General features: G+C 43.4%; 1 protein-coding gene across 1 annotated transcript; it reads left to right on the top strand.

The window, feature by feature from the left end:
• The first annotated feature begins 1,595 nt into the window (after positions 1-1,595).
• On the top strand, positions 1,596-16,640 carry zc3h15 (zinc finger CCCH-type containing 15). The gene is made up of 11 exons (XM_083658178.1): positions 1,596-1,799; positions 3,345-3,443; positions 6,638-6,737; positions 7,113-7,265; positions 7,924-8,024; positions 10,268-10,450; positions 11,490-11,570; positions 12,368-12,433; positions 12,735-12,854; positions 14,837-14,975; positions 15,161-16,640. The coding sequence occupies exons 1-11, from the start codon at positions 1,722-1,724 to the stop codon at positions 15,367-15,369; spliced, it is 1,329 nt and encodes a 442-aa protein (XP_083514304.1). The 5' UTR covers positions 1,596-1,721; the 3' UTR covers positions 15,370-16,640.
• The last annotated feature ends 87 nt before the right edge of the window (positions 16,641-16,727 follow it).

Below are 16,727 nucleotides of genomic sequence, written 5' to 3'. Positions count from 1 at the left end.
TGGCAATTTGAGTCATTTGCAAGGACCGTTCTATGCCCAGAGCCTGCTCTCTCCACGGGCCCCTCGACCCCAGGGGCCCCAGTGCAACCGCACTGTCTATATTTACGCCCCTGCAGGAGGTTAAGGAAGGAAGGCTGCCACACATGGCAAACATACATATCGCAGCTAATCAAATCACATCACATCAAATCGAGTCAAGTCAAGTCAAATGAGAGCAGATGCAGAGACAGCGGAAGGCTGTTAACACACGGCTCCTTAAAAAAGTCTGCAAGCCCAGGATCCTGTTATTGCTCCTGTTACTTTCTAAATCCATTCTCTCACTCGGGGACTCATTATAATGTAGCCTACTACTAGTATTATTGTTATGCTAGGAACCCAAACTGAGTAAACGTTGCCTCTCACCCTAGGAACCAAAGCTCATTAAAATACACTACCCAAAAGAGACAGGCGTGTGACTCACTTTGGCTCTGAGCCACCGTTTGAGAAACGTAGCGGCGCTATACACATCCTGGGCAGACAGACTGTGGACGGGGGCCACACTTGTCGTGAGACGTGCCAAATTAAGTCACATGAGATGATTTAATAAAAATCGAATTAAATCAACTTAAATCAGGAACCGAAGCGGTAAAAACCCTGATGTTTGCCCCTCTTGCCCTGCAGCCAGGACGGAAATTATGTCACATTTGAGGCTGAGGATTCTATTCATATTCTTACTCTTATTCTCACATCAAATCCATGCTTTCTCGTGATAGGCTATTCGGTGAAATCATGGCACTTAGTTGATCACTTACTGTCTATACTGATCAGTGTCTTTGTCATCAATTACCTCTCACCTCCACCAGCAGACATTGCAACATTGACACCTGGCGGCAAAGCCTTGAAACTGCAGTGAAAATACATTGGAAACACTCATTTTCCACCACAATCTATGTGGAAATGTTTACTATCAGAGACTGAATTCACACTGTAGCTGTTAGGGTTGCTGTGAGACATGTGGATTTAGGTGCGGATACTTAATGTCCAAGACACACTTGGTAACTGAAGTCTCGATAACTAGGAACGCTGTAGCACTTGAAAGCTGAGTCTGCAAGGTTTGAAGGTGGGAACTGTTGCAGAAGGTTGTCGTGAGATTAGTCTATGAACAACTGCAGAGGACTTGCAGAGCAAACCTTTATAGGTCCCGAATATGACATCACCTTGTGTTATGACATCATCAGTGAGACCATCCGAGAGGCATGATTTTAGACACTTATGAATCATGACATCATCACCGCCTGTGACATCATCAGTGATCTGTGACATCATAGTAGGAATGATGACATCATCCTAACAGTAGCACTCTTTAGAAAGTTACAAAGTACTTCCAAATAAGATTCAATTAAATTGAATACAATACACCAATCACAGTAACGAGACAATTATTCAGTAATGTTATCCAGAAGCAAAGACTGGTACTACTTTGGTTAAAAAAGGGGGGGACAGACTACAGTATCCGACATGCCTTTCGGCAAAGTAACGTGATGACGCTAATCCAACATCATCCTAGCAACAACCTGTTCCATGTGGCCTAGTGCGGGAGCTGTGCTGTGCTGTGCTAGCGTGTGGCAACGTTACCGGCGGCGGGACGGGTAGTGGAGCTGGCTTCACAGCTGAAACACCACATTATTCATCAAATAAATCTTGTAACTCACACGGGTCAGACAGTCTAACTGGGTTCCAGCATGCCTCCGAAGAAACCAGTGCCGCCGGCCACGGGGAATAAAAAAACGCAAGAAAAGAAGAAGGAAAAGATCATTGAGGTATAATAAAATAACACGAGTTAGCATGTGTGAGCTAGCGTTAGCTCGCTAGCTGGCGAACTGCACACGTCGTAAAGCCGACTGTGTTTCAGTGCTAAGTGCTAACAGAAAATGCTATCGACGTTAACGTTAGCTTAGCGTTGGCATCTGGTGAATTGTCAACGTTGCCTAAATGTGCTGTATTCATTTTCATTCATTTCCTTGGCTCTCCAGCAAACGTTATTGACCTCATTACTTACGAGAGGCCAACATTTAGCTAGCTAGCCAGCTGTCAGCAGGCCCCTTCATCAATTTACTTGGTAAATGTATTTGACGTTACTTGGTGCAAAGCCGTTAGCTCGCCTGGTATTAGCAGGTTTAGCAATGTTGCTAGCAGGGCCAAAGCGCCAGATATAACCTGTCCACACGTCTTATCAACGTTGATATGTGTGATAAATTGGAAACCTATGCTATTATGTTGTATGATTGTCTTTATTGACTTGATCTATGAGTCGGGATCGAAGGTGGTGTCCTGGGCCTGTTTCTGCTGAATCTCCACAAGAGGAAAACCGGGCGACATACTAAACTGTCATAAAGTTGAGGAGTTTCTTGTCTAATCTTTACAGTCTGTGTTGTCACTGTGAGAATATCGTGAATGGGATAAGCAATACAGTGTTTATGCTAACTATCTGACAACTGTCAATGTCGCAAGTTGTCAGCAACACCGTTTAGCCATTGTTGCAAGTACACTGGCGCTGATTGTACTAGAAACTCAAACTATTACTGAATAGTAATAGAGTAACGTTAGATTTTTGACATTTTCCCCTACACAGACTTTAAGGCGATCTGAATGTCCCTTTATTTGATCACTAAAATGTGTATCTTTGATCTCATGTATGACAGAGATTGTAAAGGTGATTGTAAAATGTACCGTATGTCACCTCATACACAGCGTACTACATTTGCACTAGGTAAAGGTAGACAACTTGATATGCTAACCATTTGCTGTTGCTCAATTGAAACAGCTGTAACTTCCCTGCCAACATTGATTTCTGGAGAAACAAATGACCAGCTGACAACATAGCGCAGCTGTAATAAACGAGTGGGCAATGCTCACTGAATCAAACATTGATGTCATTTAGAAACATAATGCCACCCTTAGTAGCCTAGTGTTTCCTGCAAATCCACCAGGACAATATATCAAATATATCTGACTTATAGCTCTTAAATCTTTTTACAACCTAAAAATCATTGCGGACGCAGAGATAGATTATTGTTTACTCATTGGCTAGGTTCCTAGGTAGGTTACTGCGACATGATATCTGATTGTCACGTCCATAACATTCAGAGAAGAACTTGAGCTTTCTGTGGCTCAAATTAAATTCCCTTTTTCCTGAAATCACATAGGAACCACAAATCAATCCATCTCTCTTGTTCAATTGGAACAACCTGCTTTATAGTGGATGTTTCAAGTGCATTTGAGTATATTGAAAAGCGCTTTACAAATTGTAATATATTATTGGAGGGTGATTGATTATGAAACTGATATAAACATTTGTTTTCTAGGACAAGACATTCGGCTTGAAGAACAAGAAAGGAGGCAAGCAGCAGAAGTTCATTAAGAACGTCACTCAGCAGGTCAAATCACAGCCGGGTGGCAGAGCGGTCAGTAGGCTGGTTTCCTATTTGTCCATCCCATAATTTCTCTCACTGTCTCTCACTTGTGCTTTCTTACTACAGCACTCGACAGATCAAACCACCATATCTCTGTCTCTCTATTTCTGACTGTCTTTTTCCTATCCCCCCGCCCCCCCCTTTTCTCTCAAGTAATTTGTAACTGTCAACTAGAGATGCACCGATTGCAATTTTCTTCGCCGATTTCGATTTTTGAAAAGTCTTACCTGCCAATTCTGATTTTGGCCGATTCCAATTTCTTACTTTCCAAGAACTATAAACATACAAAAAAAAAAAAAAAAAATCTGTAATAGAAAATGTATATGTATATGTTCATAATGGTCCCTCCACGTAGGGCTGACTACCTCTCGGTTGGTTGCTCCATACGATCCAGTCAGACCTGCACCAGATGCTGAAGGGCTGCAAATAGCCGCCAAGCGGTGTTCCCTTGTTAACAGATTAGATTCAGATCAGATTAAGATCAGATTCAGACCGGCTGCGCCGGCTCGCACCCTGCAGCGCCAGTTTCAGCATCTGGTCTATGTTTTTGCGCGAGCGATTCTGTCAAACCAGGCAGGAAGTCGGTACAAGTTGTGACCAGCGCGGCGCAAAACAGAGCACGTCTGGTGTCTGGAACGGCCAGGCTCCTGCTCGAGATGAATATACACTTGGCTGCCCTTTCGGGGCTGGTGTGTTTGCTCCGTAACAATGAATGGGGGCCGCAGTGGTGTGTGTGAATGTGGCCTAAAGGCTCTTTTATACTCCCATTTTCATACGAAAATAAATGCGTCTGTTTCAAACGGATGTAATCATCACAGTGTCCACATACTTCCGAATCCTTGCGTCTTTCACGTTGGTATCATGTTAAGCAATACATCCACCAGTGGGCAGTAGAGAATCAAATGTATGAGTGTGTGTCTGGTTCTGCTCCATTTCATGCGTATCCGTAAGCTTTCAGAGGACGGATTGAAAACGCACGAAATGAACGCAGAGTACGGACAGAAGGCTCTGTACATCTCCGTCTTTAACATAGAGTAGAATTGGGCCTTAACCTCACATAAGCCGTTTTCCCACATGCGTACCGGAAAATTACCTGTAAGTCAATATCGGACATTTCCCTTCACACTTCGGCTCGCGCATGTGGGAATCTATCAGCGAATTTGCCTGTATGTTGGGGGGGAGGGGGGAGCTTATTTGGGGGGTCGGCAAAACTCGAAATAAGTTCGCTTGTCAGTTGTCACACAATAAATCACACTCGTTTGACTTAAGAGCAGCGTCAAGCCGCCAGCGTAATAAACACAGCCGATTTACCCCCTCCCCTCTCTGCTCGAGAGCAGCAGCCACGGACAGACACAGCGAGAAAGGCTTGCAAGCTGCTCAACGCTTGTATGTATGTAGAGAAAGCAAATGCACGAAGCGAAATGTGCGCCAATGATTAGATGATGCACTTTGAAGAAGTTGGGATCCGTGTCTGAGAGAAATAGTTGCTGGTTCGATGTCCGTTCACCTGCGTCGTGTTGAAGCACTTTTTACAGACTGGCTTCGTTTGATGTGTCCGGGGTTGCCTTCGGAAATCAGCAAGCTGACATACTGCTCTTATTAGGCTATCACAAGATCATTTCGCCAGTTTGCTTCAATGTGCGCGAATGATTAGATTATGCCCGCTGGAACATTAAGCAACGTGTGTAGGCTACTCCTCGCCCATGATTGAAGGACCGCTGTCGCGGAAAATGACTGGACCCGTTTCCACTTGCGTCCCCTTAAGAGCATACCGCTCTTCTGACTGGCTCGAAACTGGTGAAATGTCGGGGACGACGGGGACGCGCTTATACCGGCACGGCGCCTTTCTCACATGCAGGCATTAGACCACGTTCCGGTCATTTTGCGGTACAAAGCGCATGTGGGAAAAGGGCTATAGAGTACCTTACCTTTAGCCTGGCAGCTGATGGCTCAACTCTGGAAAGCACATGCACGGACGGCGGGCCACAGCCAAGTTCCTCCACGGCTTACTTTGGGCTTACAGCTGTTACAAATTGCGAGCTTTGTGTCTTCTTCATTCACGTTGAAGAACTTTCACACCACCGCCCCCGACGGCATGTTGGTGTGTGCGGCTGTAGCCACTGTCCTGTCCACCGCTGTGTGTGCCACGTGAATCGTCGTGTAGCCACATGCTTATACATTTTACCGCAACAGAATGGGACGATGAGACTGATTGGCTGCCGGTCACCCGTCAATGACCAATCAGCTGAAAACCTGTCCGTCGATTGGTGCATCTCTACTGTCAACTGTTTAACTGTCAATCTTTTCTGGGTGCACACGGCAAAGAGCAAAGACTGACAGTTGACTAGATTGTACTCACTGTCAGCTGTCATTGGTACCCTGGCAGACTGGAGATGCTGCTTCAGTACCCAGAATTGCCCAAGAATAGGTTGAGGCGATGTCTCGTCATAGACGCTGGGTTAGCTGGCTCAGCCTGGCTGGGGGCGTGGTCAGGGTGGGGGTAAATCCCCCGTTCTATCCATTCAGCAAAGTTAGAATTTAGCTGCTAGCCCAGCCCAGGCAGACACGATCGGGGATTTAACCACCACAGTAAACACACATCTGAGCAGACGTCTTGTGTTCTGCTCTAGAATCCCCAAACATGTAGTTTAGAGCCGCACCACCGTCCTTTGGTGAGTCAGCCCATTGAGATATATGGGCGGTTTTACCCCACTCGCACGCCAGCCGTTTAACATTTTGTGGGCATTCCCACTGACTCTGTCACTATAATTGGAATGTCTTTGCACTTGTTGAAATCTTTGTGGTTCAACATAATTTGTTTACGGTATTCAAATAATGTGCTTAAATTAGGGATGTCGACGGTTAACCGTTTAACCGCCGAGAACGTCTTTGGTCGGTTAAGCATGTCAGTTAAACCGTCAATTTGCATGTTAATTTGCATGCAACAGTGTTGCCAATGTGGTGACCCCCCCCCCCCCCCTTCGTGGGTCAGCAATGTAACATAAGTATATTAAAACATGGGACAAGTGTTAATATTTCACGTCTTTAAAAAAAAAAAATAACCGATGGTTAACCGATTAAGGGTGTTGGTTAGTTGAAAGTAAAATGAACTGAAAATCCACATCCCTAGCTTAAATATATGCGTGTGTGTGTGTGTGGGTGTGTGTGTGTGTGTGTGTGTGTAGGATGGAACCAAGGGCGATAAGAAGTTGGACAAGAAGAAGGAGCTGGATGAACTCAATGAGCTGTTCAAACCTGTAGTCGCTGCTCAGAAAGTTAGCAAAGGTAACGCACACATACACACGCTGAAACTGATTTCAGCGATGAGAATTCTCCTGAGGATCGCTTCTGCTGCATAACTGCATGACCCATTCAAATGGGGGAAAAGCTCACCTTGAAACATACAATTGTGCTCAAAATTCCGTGCACCCTTTGACTTTGACATGTTTCCACTAGGGCTGTCTTCTAAAAGTTTAGAGCTGGCGTCAGTGTATCATGTGTTTTTACACGTGTGAGGTGGGTTATTTCTGTCACTCCTGCTTTCTTTTGTCTCTGCTGCAGTGCAGGTCCCAAGTCATTCCATATGTGCGTTCACTAAGCTGGAGCAGTATAGTATATAGAGGAAAGTAATGAGCTCCTTCTCTCTGTCGCCCTCTGCAGGTGTCGACCCTAAGTCAGTGCTGTGCGCCTTCTTCAAGCAGGGCCAGTGCACCAAGGGTGACAAGTGCAAGTTCAGCCATGACCTTACTCTGGAGAGGAAATGTGAGAAGAGAAGTGTCTACGTGGACGAGAGAGACGAAGACCTGGCGAAAGGTGTGTGTGTGTTTGTGTGTGCGCACGTCTTTTCTATAAAGATATGTTTTTAGAAGAAGAGTCAATGGTCACCACTATACTCACCACATACGCTGCTACTGTTTGTAAACCACTTTGCATCACATATACCGTAACTAAGGCCATGTTCAGACTAGGAGGCCAAATCTGATTTGTGAACTTTAGTGACCTATTAATGACTTTATCCAGATTGGTTTTATGAGTCTGGACGCTCCAAGTCTGATTTGTGTCACTTGTCCCAAACCACATATGGAGGTAGTTTCCAATCTGCTTTCGACTGATGTGACTTCAGTGTTGACGTGCAGATCCACCAAATCTGATTTGAACGTCACTCGCAACTCATCATCAAATGCTTCTGCGCAGGAAAACCACGTGACCAACGTACGTATTTACCGACGCCCACGTCGTTACCACAGCAACCCATGCAGATGGGCCGTTTAGGTCTGGACACACAGATCCGACTTGAGAATCAGATTTGTGGCAGTGCGGACACACTCCCAAATCAGATTTGGGAAACCAATCAAGATAATGATGATTCATGACTTTATCAGCAAATCAGATTTGCCTGTAATGTGAACATGGCCTAAGACACCTCTGTGACAAGTGTCCAATAGTAGGTTTTGTTCTGTTGGGTTTTTAGACACCATGGATAACTGGGATGAGAAGAAACTGGAGGAGGTGGTCAACAAGAAGCACGGAGAGGCGGAGAAGAAGAAAGCCATGACAGCCAAAACACAAATTGTAAGTCAGCCTGGATGAATGAATTAAAGGCAGGGAGGATGGATTTATTTACTCATTCATTTATTCGACCGGCCACAGTCGATTATGGTTTCCCCAAAAAGTTCCCGGGCCACTTTCACTGTTTAACCAGCCGGTGTCGTTTTTAGAATGGGGGGGGGGGGGGATCTCCACACTATTCCTACGACTACTTAACTGCCATAGCCTATATTAACCAGTCATTTGTAGGGCTGGGTATCGCCACTGACTTCCCGATACGATACAATTCCGATACACAAGGTCCCAAGTCGATACGATTTCCGATACGATTCGATATCGATATTTTAGTTACAATACCAAGGAATACAAGGGAACCCTCTAACCTGGTGCATTATTAAAAAATATTAATATTTACATTAAGAATTGACCATAAAGCAAGCAGTTACATCATGTAATTCTTTTTTATTTAAACATGACCAACATACCGGTAGTCATTCAACATTTTATCTTTCTTTGCAGTCTTCTGTCTCTTTCTTGACAGTCTTCTGTGAGAAGCCAAACAAATTTAGATTTCCACTATACAACAGAATCATTGAACAGCAGCATGTTGTAAACAGTGTTTCATGAAGTCTAAATGCTTTGTAAATAAAATAAAATAAAATACAGCTCATGAACATTTCCAGTTCACAAACATTATAGTGCAAACAGATTTGAGGTCTGTACATGTGGCTCATGGTGCATGCACAATGCACATGTAGCCTACAGTATTTATGTTTTTGTTTCAACTACAGTAGAGAGAAGCGTCTGCACATCCACTATGCAAACCAGGTGCTAGACTAACAAGGCTATACGTTGAAAAGGAAAAAAGTCTGCACTCTGGAGCATACTTAAGACTTAGAGGAGTTTTATTGATAACGTTTCGGTTCAACAACCTTCAACTACAAACATAAATAAACGTCAACTTGAAACTATGTTTTAACTACCACACACAGCCTATAATATTATAGCCTATGTTTATTAAAAAATAATAATAATTGTAAAATGCATTTTAAAAGATCGATACTGGGATTTATGTATCGATACTTGTTCCTTCACATGAATATCGATTCAATATCGATATATCGATTTTTTTAACCCAGCCCTAGTCATTTGGCCAGTGGTCAGTGTGAACATCTCACCCTGACTGGTTGTGCGAAAGGAAAGAACTGGATGTTGAGGGGGGAGATGAGACGAGTGGAGGGGAGGCGCAGTGCAAGCCAAGGCACAGATGGTAAGGGATGAAGGGAACAAGTAACCTGGAGAGAATGAGGGGGAAAAGAGCCAAATCCAATATATAATTTATATCAAAACTATAAACTCTATTATGGGCGAGGGTTGGGCGATAGTCCTGTCAGTCAATTCCTCATATATTGCCCGTCCCGGATGTATTCGTCCGTGCCAGGGGGCATCCAAAGACAGATCCAGCTAATGCAAAACGGCAAGGAATTTCCCCCCCGGTGGCGGTGTGAGGGATTGAGTCTATCTCTGATGTATTTGCCGTCTAACACTATTACAGACCCGCTTAGCATTCTGGTTTCTGTCACTCTCGTTCTTTTTAAATGATCAAATTTGTCAGTGGACGGGCGCAGAGAAGCGCACACATACAGTGCACTCAAACAAACACGATAAACACAATACTTCTTATATACAAGATGCAATTAAATAAGTAGCTATTCTTCGCTGCCCAACTCAGCCGCCTCCACGCACATTGAAAGACGTTACATTTATGGAACAAATCAATCAAAAAAGAAAGATAGAAATTAGGGATGCACCGATATGAAAATTTTGGCCGATGCCGATAACCGATATTAACATTGCTGTTATGGCCGATAACCGATATTTACCGATGTCGATATGATCTGTATAAAACCACATTTTTATGATCATCACATTTTGTACATACTGAAAAACACATGTTAACACTGAATTTGAAAAAGTTATGCATTTCTTTATTTGCAAAGCCTTTGGAAAAGCCCATAAATCATAGATTTACTGCATTATTTCATATCAATGTGAAGAATTTGGCTGATAATGATAACCGATATTAACATTGCAACATCTGACCGATACCGATATGACCGATATGTTAAAAAATGACTAACATCGGCCGATACCGATATGATTGCCGATATATATGATTGCAGACAATATTAATTGTCTGCCTGCAATGCATCCACTTCCTGATCATGTTTATAATGTTGTCTATTATGTTATAATGTTGTCTGCAGGTATGCAAGCACTTCCTGGACGCCATCGAGCTTAATAAGTATGGCTGGTTCTGGTGTTGTCCAGGCGGCGACAACTGCATGTACCGACACGCCCTGCCGGCCGGCTTCGTGCTGAAGAAAGACAAGAAGAAGGAGGAGGAGAAAGAGGACAAAATCTCGCTGGAGGAGCTGATAGAGAATGAGGTAGGGTTGGAGGGAAGAATACCACTTTGCACTTAGATTGTAATCTGCCAATCAACGCGAAGAAGAAGAAGATTCTTTACCCGGGTACTCGTAGTTATGAAATTCAACGGTGTTGCATCTATCCTACCGATTCAAATATTGAGAAGATGGAGAATTCTGTCGAGGCAACTAAATTGTACATTTAGGAACGCAACCAGACGTTCTTCTCAGCTTGTTGCCCTGAGGACGTCCAATATGGCCGCCCCAGAGGGTGCATTATTACATCATAGATGATGGATTATATAGACTCCTCATTCCAGGCTCCGCCAATAGTGTGAAATGGTGCCCTTCCCGGGCTCCTAAATGGGCGTGGTCACCTCTGCCCTGAGTTCCCGAAACTCCGCACACAAACCACACACATATAAACACAAAAGTGCCCCTCGTCGGCTCGAGCCTAGTTGTAAAGATATTAGCTGAAAAAGGCATTTGTCCGAATGTTCAGAAGGTATGTGGCTTGTGGAAAATAGGCCCGATGTTTACTTTGACGATACTTTGATAGACTCACGACCATCGACATATGCTCAGGACGTGGTGCAAGTCTCCTAAGTGGGCGTGGCACTGTCGAAACCCCATGTGACACAGATGCAGGAAGTGACTGGAAGTTGAACTCTATAGTTGATCATCTCTGATTGATTACATCTCCTGAAAGTCCTCTCTATACCTACCTCCGGTGTCCCAGTGTGAGCCATTTAGCCCGGGTTTGCTCTCTCTCTCTCTCCTTGCCATATTCTCCTGATGTCTCTGTGTCTCTCTCTCTCTCTCTCTCCTTGCCATATTCTCCTGATGTCTCTGTGTCTCTCTCTCTCTCTCTCTCCTTGCCATATTCTCCTGATGTCTCTGTGTCTCTCTCTCTCTCTCTCTCCTTGCCATATTCTCCTGATGTCTCTGTGTCTCTCTCTCTCTCTCTCTCCTTGCCATATTCTCCTGATGTCTCTGTGTCTCTCTCTCTCTCTCTCTCCTTGCCATACTCTCCTGATGTCTCTGTGTCTCTCTCTCGTAGCGTTCAGCGCTGGGCGCCAATGTGACCCGTATCACCCTGGAAACTTTCCTGGCTTGGAAGAAGCGGAAGAGGCAGGAGAAGGTAAGAACCCATTAAATCCTTTAGTATTTAATTTGTCTGTCAGTGCAGCACCATCATACTTTCTCAAATTCTGTTGGTGCTACCTTGTTTATTAAAATGATCCAAAATGAACATGAAAAAGTAGTCGGGAGACAAAAAGTCAAGGAGAGTTTCAGCAGGCGCCAGGTGGCTTCAGAACGCACGGTCGGTCTCAATTTAATCTAGTCTCTTATAAATGCATAATCCATGTTTGTTCTTCAGGCTGTATTCAATAATATTATGATGATCAATTGTTTTTCCCTCCAAAGTATTAATGCCATTAAATAGGAATAGGTATCTTTATCAAAAAATAATAATAAGAAGAATGACGGCCAATTAATAGATTATGGCGATTGGGATCGTCTATCGCCAATCTCTAATGACCACGATTGGACGATATGAAAATAGGGACGATCTATTCTAACACACTACCACAAGTGTCTGTAGTTTTAAAAAGTGTATTCACGGGGCGCCCTCGTGGCTCAGCTGGTAGAGCACGGTTTAGTCCTTCCTGCAGCATCCCAGGTTCGAATCCGGAGTCCGACCTGCGGTCATTTGCTGCATGTATTCCCCTCTCTCTCTCCCCCGCTTTCCTGTCTTTAAACAAGTTTATTCACATTCGGATTGCTTGTATTAAACAGTCGTGCAAAACAAACGTGTGTTTTGAGTTATGGTAAAAGTTGATCAGTCAGTTATTCCATGACCGAGTCCTATCCCTCAAGAATCTGTGTGTACACTTTGAAATGAAAATCAGGTGATCAAATGCTTTTGATCGACAGGTGGAGAGAGCAATGGAGGACATGGAGAAGAAGAAAGCGGACTATAAGGCTGGAAGATCACTAGGGGTATGATTGGCTCCAACCATTTTGTGTGTTTGTGTGTGTGTGTGTGTGTGTGTGTGCGTGAGGGAGATTGGAAGGATAGTATTAAAATATTTTTTAATTTGGTGCCTTTTAGTCTTTTCTCTTTTTTAAGCCTTTATTCCTTTTTATATACTATTAAATGTCTAGCTAGGCACAACGTTGCTGGAAAATCTGTCTTTCTGCATTTCTGTGTATGTGTCAGCATTACACTGGACGTGCATTTTTGCGTGTATATAGTAGAGTAAAATAATACACAATTCAATTTAATCATTTGTCTGTGTAGGTGAGCGGTCGCGAAGTGTTTGAGTTCCATCCGGAGCTGGTCGACGACGACGACGCCGAAGCCGACGACACTCGATACGCCAACAGCGACAGCGACGATGAAGAAGACGACGAACAACAGGTAATAACCAATCAATATAATACACATTTGTTGTCACTCATTTGTGCAGCGTCGCATTCACAGAACGTGACGTTTTGAAAGAGCCTGAATCCGTATTTTGTCTCTCTCTCTCTCTGCTTATGCGTTGCGCTCTCTGCTCAGTTGATGGTTATTCAGTCTGTCTGTGTATCACTTCAAATTAATTTGTGCTCAATAATCCTGACTCTTGAAGTGTTGCCATAGCGATGACCCAGCACAATGTGTGCCCAATAGCAGCTGGCGTCACTACGGCGCTGCCCGGTCTGAGTTGGTGGTGAAATGTCTTTTCTTTCCCTATTCTAAATAAACACATGATCCAACTGTATGCAGGTTACAGTTTATTACTAGTTTATTACTATTACACTCAGTTCACGATACGATACACGATATTGGGTTCACGATAACGATACGATACGATATTTTAACAATATTTTTTTGCGATCGATTTGTAAGTTGAGGGGGCATCCTCCACGCTAATTTGAGTCATTTCACCATTTTCATCCTCCGTGTCTGTAACGTCCCTCGTCTGTACAAACAAAGCAATGAAAAGGAGAGCGAGCATGCAATCAGATGCAGATCAGTGCCACCATGTTCAGCTTCTTTTTCTCGCGATATGAGATTTCATCTCAACGATACATATTGTCACGTTTTGATATCGCGATATATTGTGGGACGATATATTGTGACATCCTTATTTATTACTGATTATTACTGTTTTTTTTATGCAAATATGCAACCGATTACAAGTGGGTTACCCCTTTAATTCACTGCACAGGTTACATTTAAAAGGTTGCCTCTTTATTCTAGTCAAGTAAGATTTGATTGATGTACTAGCACAATCCATACAGGGAAGTCCAACGTGTTTCAGAGACAAGAAAGCAATTAATTCAATAGTAATATGATGATGAAATGAGAATAATATTCAGCACAAAAATAGAGAGGCAAAGTGACCGCCTGCTTCCTGCTTCAGCACTGTACCAGAGATTTTCATCCGCCATTTATTTTCCCATAGACATTTCGTAAAATGCTTATAAAAAGAGTTTTACTGGTTCAAACCAAATGTTCAGCTAACGCTATAATCGGGAGAGACCATAGAACATTTCACTGGGACCAAAATGTTAAAAAAAAAATGCGGGTTTAAAGAAAATATTTTTTCGATGTTTTTTTTTTAGTTTTGGTCCGAGTGAAATGTTCTATGGTCTCTCCCGATTATAGCGTTATCTGAACCGTTTGGTTCGACGAAGTAAAACTATTTTATAAGCATTTTACGAAATATCTATGGGAAAATAAATGGCGGATGAAAATCTCTGGTACAGTGCTGAAGCAGGAAGTGACGTTCCACTTTGCCTCTCGATAGAGACACTGCGGAGCGCGTCATCATTCAGAAGCCACGCCCAAAACGGGGGAAAACACAAACTCCCGTCCAATCCTGGCGTTCTCCTATGTCGCGTGCATGGTCGGGTCTTGCACAAAAAGATCGTATATACGGAAGATGAACACTCCAACTTACTTCATTGACAGCTAGATCCACATTTTTCTTCTCACCAATTCTCAATGGCTTCCTTGTTTTGCTCAGGAGTACAAAAAAACTTTAACTCTCGATTTTTTTTACATTTGTTGTCTGCGCAGCCCACCACACAACAGCTTTTAGCTATGTTTAATTGAAGGAAAATGACGCTGATGGGCGTGGCCTATTTCATGCAGTGTCTCTATAGCCTGACTGAAGGACCACAGACTGTGCAGCATCTTGGGTTCAATGAATTCTGGTCATTGTAGTTCCTCAACATGCTTTCAGTGCCCGAGAGCATTTAATATAGTATATAAAAGAAAGAAAGAAAAAACAATGATAAGAAACGCCAGGTTTCAACGCCAGCTGACATGACAAACTGTTCTTGATCATTTTGTTCCAGATGGATACTACAGCGTACCAGGACATAGACTTATCCCGTTTCATTTTGTTCCAGATTGTCGATATTACAGAGTACCAGGACATAGACTTATCCCGTTTCGTTCCAAAAGAGGTGGACAACTCGGGCATCACTGTAGCATCTATGGACCGTTTCACCTCCAAGAAAAAGAGCCAGCCGACGACAATAGATGACGGTGAGAAATACTTCTCAAATGTTGTTGGACGATTGCTTCATGAGTGAAATAGTTGTTCTTTTTTTTTTACATTTGAGTGCATCTAATTTAAGTTATAATTTCAAATTACGTGTCGAAATAAAAACCATCCAGTATGTGAGAAAACTAAAGTTCTCTCTCCCCACATGCCCCCTCGTCTCCTCCAGAGGATCTGCTGAACGGAGCTTACGGCGGCGAGGCCAACGGCCTGTCAGGAGCAGAGGGAGGCGGTGAGGACGGAGAGGAGGAGGAGGAGGAAGAGGAGGAGGATGAGGAGGAAGAAGAAGAGGAGGTGCCGGTAGACGAGAACCTGTTCACAGGAGAAGACCTGGAGGAACTCGATGAGGAACTGAACACATTGGCGCTGGAAGACTGAGGGAGCGAGCGATGGACGTTAGGATGGAGTGATGGATATATGGAGCTAAATGACCAGAAGGATGGGTTTACTACTAGTGTTGTCGCAATACCAGAATGTCAACATAAATACCAAGTTCAAAATGTCAAATTTCGATACTAAGATACCTGGTAAACCATTAAGCAGTGTCTCTTTGCCAATTTACTTGTGTTGCACTCTTGGATTTTTTTTGGGGAGTTGATGTTGGGTGTCAGCTCTGTAAGTAAAATAGTTCCATATTTTGCTCCTGGCACCAGTTTTGTAAACCATCAAGCATCGTTTCCACTCCTCACTGTAACAACTTCTGCAAGAGTTTTGATACCGCATGTTGGGCCTGTTGGCCCCTGGGTTTGTCACCAGAATAGGTGGACTACCATTCAGTCCAATTCAGGTATTTGACTGTTTCATTTTGCGCTGCAGCTCATACATTTCTGTATTGAATTACATTTTATTTAGCGGTGTTCTATATCAAAGTTTGGGTATTTGTGACAACACTAGGATAGACTTGACTGACAGATTACATGTACAGACTGACTTAAGTAGGGAACGACAGACCAACATCTTCTTTGGACAGCGGGGACAGACGGGTGCAGAGTGCCAGCACACTCTCCAAGCACTTGACAATGTTTGAATGATTTTAATATTCAGAGACTCGAAAAATAAAGCCTGATTATATCATGACATCACTTCCGGTTTCTGCCCCGTTTCCTGTATCAGCCCGCACACAGCCCGGCTTTCCGAGAGCGACCGTGTTTCCACAGAAAGTCAATTTCACCTTCATAGTATGATGTGTTTGGGGGAGTAATTAAATGGTGGGGAATGGAACAGAAGTTCGATAAGTATTGGAATGGTATCGGTGTGCAAGCGTCACCTGCTTGTATACATTTTCGCACAGATGGCATTGATTTCAGATGGAGATTCCCATTTCCTGCATCGAGTTGTCCTGATGTTTAGAATGCCAGAACCAAAACCATTATTTCTTTTAAACAAAACTAAATACCTTGTTGTTCTGGAAAGTGGTCCGGTTATCTGATAGGACCACATAAATGGACCCAGCTCAACATTTTTTTTTATCATTTTATTTTTTGGGCTCTACTTGGAAACCAGACAAGTGGGTGTGCCCTGATTTGCCCCGTTTTTGGAAAGCAGCTCCAGACTGAGTCCTTTGCCTTTAGGAAAAAGCAGGCTACAGATGTCATTGCCAGCCCAACGTTGTAAATAACAATGTCCTCTTCTCAAATGAGTTGCCTGCTAAAAGAAATAAAAGATCATTGTACATGAAGTGTGTGCGTTTCTTCTTGGCTGGTTCCAAGTCCTAATTTGTGATTTACACTAGAAAT

The sequence above is a fragment of the Poromitra crassiceps genome, assembly GCF_964638095.1.
Source record: "Poromitra crassiceps genome assembly, chromosome: 22".
In the NCBI taxonomy this organism is placed as follows: domain Eukaryota; kingdom Metazoa; phylum Chordata; class Actinopteri; order Beryciformes; family Melamphaidae; genus Poromitra; species Poromitra crassiceps.
This window is presented reverse-complemented; position numbering and strand designations above follow the sequence as displayed.